Raw genomic sequence first — 4072 nt, forward strand, 5'->3', positions numbered from 1 at the left:
ACCATTGTTTTTCAAAAACGTATTTATAAATACCTTGAAAAGAGTAAGATTTTAGAAGGGAGAGCGCATGCGCAACATGTAAGACGCTAGTCTATTTCGACTGCAAAGTTTTGACCAAAAACTTGGAAATTAATATTTTCTGTGAACTGAAATATGCTGGAAAGTGAATATTATGTGTTATAATTTGTGTTATCGTTCAGAGAATTTCATAAAAGACTGGATAAACAAATAGAACAAGGTAAACAAAGTTTTTGTTTTCAAGGAGCGTGAGTTTCGGGTGAATAATAATCACACTAGAGTCTTGTGTATTGTGTCTTTAACCGTGGTACCGTTAAGTACCGTTAAGAATGTCGAACCCATCAAACCACTCAAAAAAGCGGGGCCTTGGAGAAATAGACCCGGTGGACAGGCAATCCCGCAATGAAGAAAAAACTGGTGAAAATAAAATGGAAAACTTCCAAATGAGAGATGTGATGCAGGGGATATCTAACATACAGATTACGCTGGCCAATCTATTATTGCGAATAGATGGACAGGGACGACAGCTTGACGCAGTTACAAATGAGATAAGTGGAAAACATGGTATCGAAGAGAGGCTGGAAAATGTTCAACATCAAGCTAATGATACAATGTACATCATCAATGATCTGCAGGAAAAACAGAAAAAAACGGAAAGAGAGCTTAGTTAAATGAAAGACTACGTTGTTCGACTAGAGTACTGTATTAAAACTCAAAATGACCAAATTACCGAACTTAAAGTCAGATCAATGGAAGACAATATTATAATAAGCGGAGTCGAGGAATCGAGAACAGAGATGGGCAAACCAGAAAATCTTGCCAAGATGATAAGTCACGTGTTCAGCTCGGAGATGAATATAGCTGCAGAAACAGTTGACAACCTTCAGATCTATAAACTGTTCAGAATGGGGGAGTATGACAGGCAAAGAAAATTCCCAAGACCCATCTGTGTTCAGTTTGCGAATAGAGCACATAAAGAAATCGTTATGAGACATATCAAAGCCCTCAAGGACAAAAAGTCCCCAATCAGAGTTTCTCAACATCAGCCCGAGGAACTTAGAGAAAGGAGAAAACATGTATATGAAGTCCAAAAACAATACGCACAGTGTAATATTGAAACCACGCTAAAAGGTACCAAACTCATCTTTACTAAGAGTAAATCAGTATACAAAGACAAAATTGGATCCCGTCCAATGGCTGAAGAGATCATTAACGGAGACGAGGTCAAGATCGCGATCACTGCGGGTAAGACAACAGAGGACAATGGGAACCGGTTTGCGGCCCACGCGGTACCAGTAGACTCCTATAAACAGGTGAGACGGTCTCTTGTTGAAGTTATGCGTTCAGACAGTATCGACAGTGCTAGTCATAATATCTTTGCGTTCCGGTTCACGGGTAACGACGGAACAACGCACGACGGATCCGATGATAACGGGGAACACGGGGCCGGGAGACTGTTGCTGAAAGCGCTCATCGACAATGACGTAAAGAATACATTAGTGGTCGTTTCGCGATGGCACGGCAACAAAATCGGACCTAGACGCTTCAAACATATTAAAGAAGTCGGGTTAAGTGCCGTAAGAAACATGCCGGGTTCTACCTGAACCCCAGCAAATTGAGACGGACAACATAGTCAAAGTTTAAAACAAATATATGTGTTGTTCTTGTTATCCAAACTATCGGATCACTGTGTTTATTTAAATTTTACATACATGTACAGGCCTAAGTCGCTGTAGCATCCAATTATAATTACTAATATGTTCACGATATGCGCGATTACTGTTAATTAATATTTTTACTGAAAAGCTGTACTGTAAGATAGTTTAAATAGTACATCTATATTTCATAAGCCTTAACTCACCGATTTATTGTTATTGTAAATATTTTACACGTTTTTCATTTCATTTAGACTGTATTTATAGTTTGTTTAACTTTTGCTACATAACTTACTTAGGACGAGTTTTTCCGGATTTGTCCTGACTGGTCATAATTATTTGGATTTTTGTTTATAGTTATCATATCCGGTTTGTTTTTTTACTTTACAAACATGTGAACCAGTAATTGTAAGTGTTGTTTATATTCTTATTCTATAGTTAACGCAACGCAAGGGGGAGTGCATATGTATAATTGTATTTCATGAACATTAATATATCTCACATAATCTTGGTATGATTTTTATAATATGCTGTCATATTAACAAGCTCAAATCATCAGAAAATCAAGGTACCTTTTTTTTTTTTAAACACATAGTATGCGCAGCATAGGGTTTAAGGTTTTTAAAAAACAGACAATAAGTTATACATATAAAACTCCTCACGACTGATTCTAATTATTTATACTATTGTACGATTTTTTTTTTAAGTTGACAAAAAAAGGCTGTTTTTGGTCAACTTCATGCAGTCAACTATTTTTTAGTGTTGGTAAAATTAGCAAGCGTGATGTTCTTTCGCAATTCCAAACCTTTGCCTTTTAACTGTTTATTTTCCCTTTTATTTGCCCCCTTTCTATTCTTTTCGGGAACCGTAAACCTTATAAAGCATTTTTATAGACATGGATGATAAAGTGCAGCAAAGCTATCTAAGCATATTGACATTAAATTGCCAAGGCTTAGGTGATATCAATAAAAGGTGGGACATTTTTAAAGTCTTAAAATCAAAAAATTATAATATATACTTTCTTCAAGACACTCACTTTGTTGAAAAGGAAGAAAGCTTGATAAAGGGACTATGGGGTTATAAAGCCTACGTTAACTCATATAAATCAAATTCTAGAGGAGTAGCTATACTAATCAATAATAACTGTGATATAACAATACTCAATGAACATAAAGATAGTGATGGTAATTTTCTTTTATTAGATGTTACCATAGAAAAGTCTTCCATTTTTATTAATAAATATATATGGACCAAATTCGGACTCACCAGCCTTTTACATAAACGTCCTTAATAAGATTCAAGATATTTACTCTAACCAGCGTATAGTTATTGGTGGGGATTTTAATTTAGTTTTCAATAAGGACTTAGACTCCATGAACTATAAGAACTTAAATAATCCCAAAGCAAGACTCGACGTCTTAAAAATTATGGAAACACTTACTCTGAAAGATGTATATCGCGAGCATAATCCAACTCTAAAAAATTTCACTTGGAGGAAAAAAAAACCCATTTAAACAAGCTAGACTTGATTTCTTTTTTATATCAGAATCTTTACTTAACTTATCTCTCTATGTAAAATACGAAAACAGTTACCGCTCTGACCATTGCCCAGTTGTCTTGTATGTAAGAACAAATGAATTTCTTAAAGGAAAAGGTTTTTGGAAATTTAACAACTCTCCTCTTAAAGACAAAGAATATGTATATATAATCAAAGAAAAAATAAAAAATGTAAAAGAGCAGTATGCCTGCCCAGTTTACAATTTAGAAAATATTGAAACAATAGATGATAATATACAATTTATTATAAGTGACCAATCATTCCTAGACACATTACTAATGGAAATTAGAGGAAAATCAATATCTTATTCAACATATAAGAAAAAGAAATCAACAGAACGAGAAAAGCAATTAGAGCAAGAGATTTTACTTCTTGAACAGAATTTTACAGTAGAAACAAAAGATGAATTATCAAATAAACAAACAGAATTAGAACTTATTAGAAAAAATAGATTACAAGGTCAATGTATTAGATCAAAAGTAAAGTGGATAGAGGAAGGTGAAAAGCCATCAAAATATTTCATTAATCTTGAATCTAGAAATTTTTCGAGCAAAATTATACCAAAAGTTGAAAAAGAAGATGGCTCCACTGTTTTTAATCAATTTGAAATACTAAATGAATTAAGAATGTTCTACGATAACCTTTATCAGAAGAGGGAAACTATAGATTCTGAAAACATTTACGAAATATTAAAGTTGTATGACATTCCCAAATTGAATAAACAAGAATCTGATCTTCTTGAAGGCCCATTAAATAAACTGGAAGTCTATAACTTTTTGAAGAATATGAAAAACGATAAAAGCCGAGGGTCTGATGGGTTTACAAACGAATTTTTTAAATT

General features: G+C 33.8%; 1 protein-coding gene across 1 annotated transcript; it reads left to right on the top strand.

The window, feature by feature from the left end:
- The first annotated feature begins 815 nt into the window (after positions 1-815).
- Positions 816-1622, top strand: LOC117683754 (protein IMPACT homolog). Its single transcript, XM_066073612.1, has one exon. The coding sequence runs from the start codon at positions 816-818 to the stop codon at positions 1620-1622; it is 807 nt and encodes a 268-aa protein (XP_065929684.1).
- Positions 1623-4072: the final 2450 nt, after the last annotated feature.

The sequence above is a fragment of the Magallana gigas genome, chromosome 10, assembly GCF_963853765.1.
Source record: "Magallana gigas chromosome 10, xbMagGiga1.1, whole genome shotgun sequence".
Classification (NCBI taxonomy): domain Eukaryota; kingdom Metazoa; phylum Mollusca; class Bivalvia; order Ostreida; family Ostreidae; genus Magallana; species Magallana gigas.

Bases quoted from the DNA above. Each gene is read 5' to 3' on its own strand.
- LOC117683754 (XM_066073612.1), top strand. From the start codon at position 816: ATGGGCAAACCAGAAAATCTTGCCAAGATGATAAGTCACGTGTTCAGC.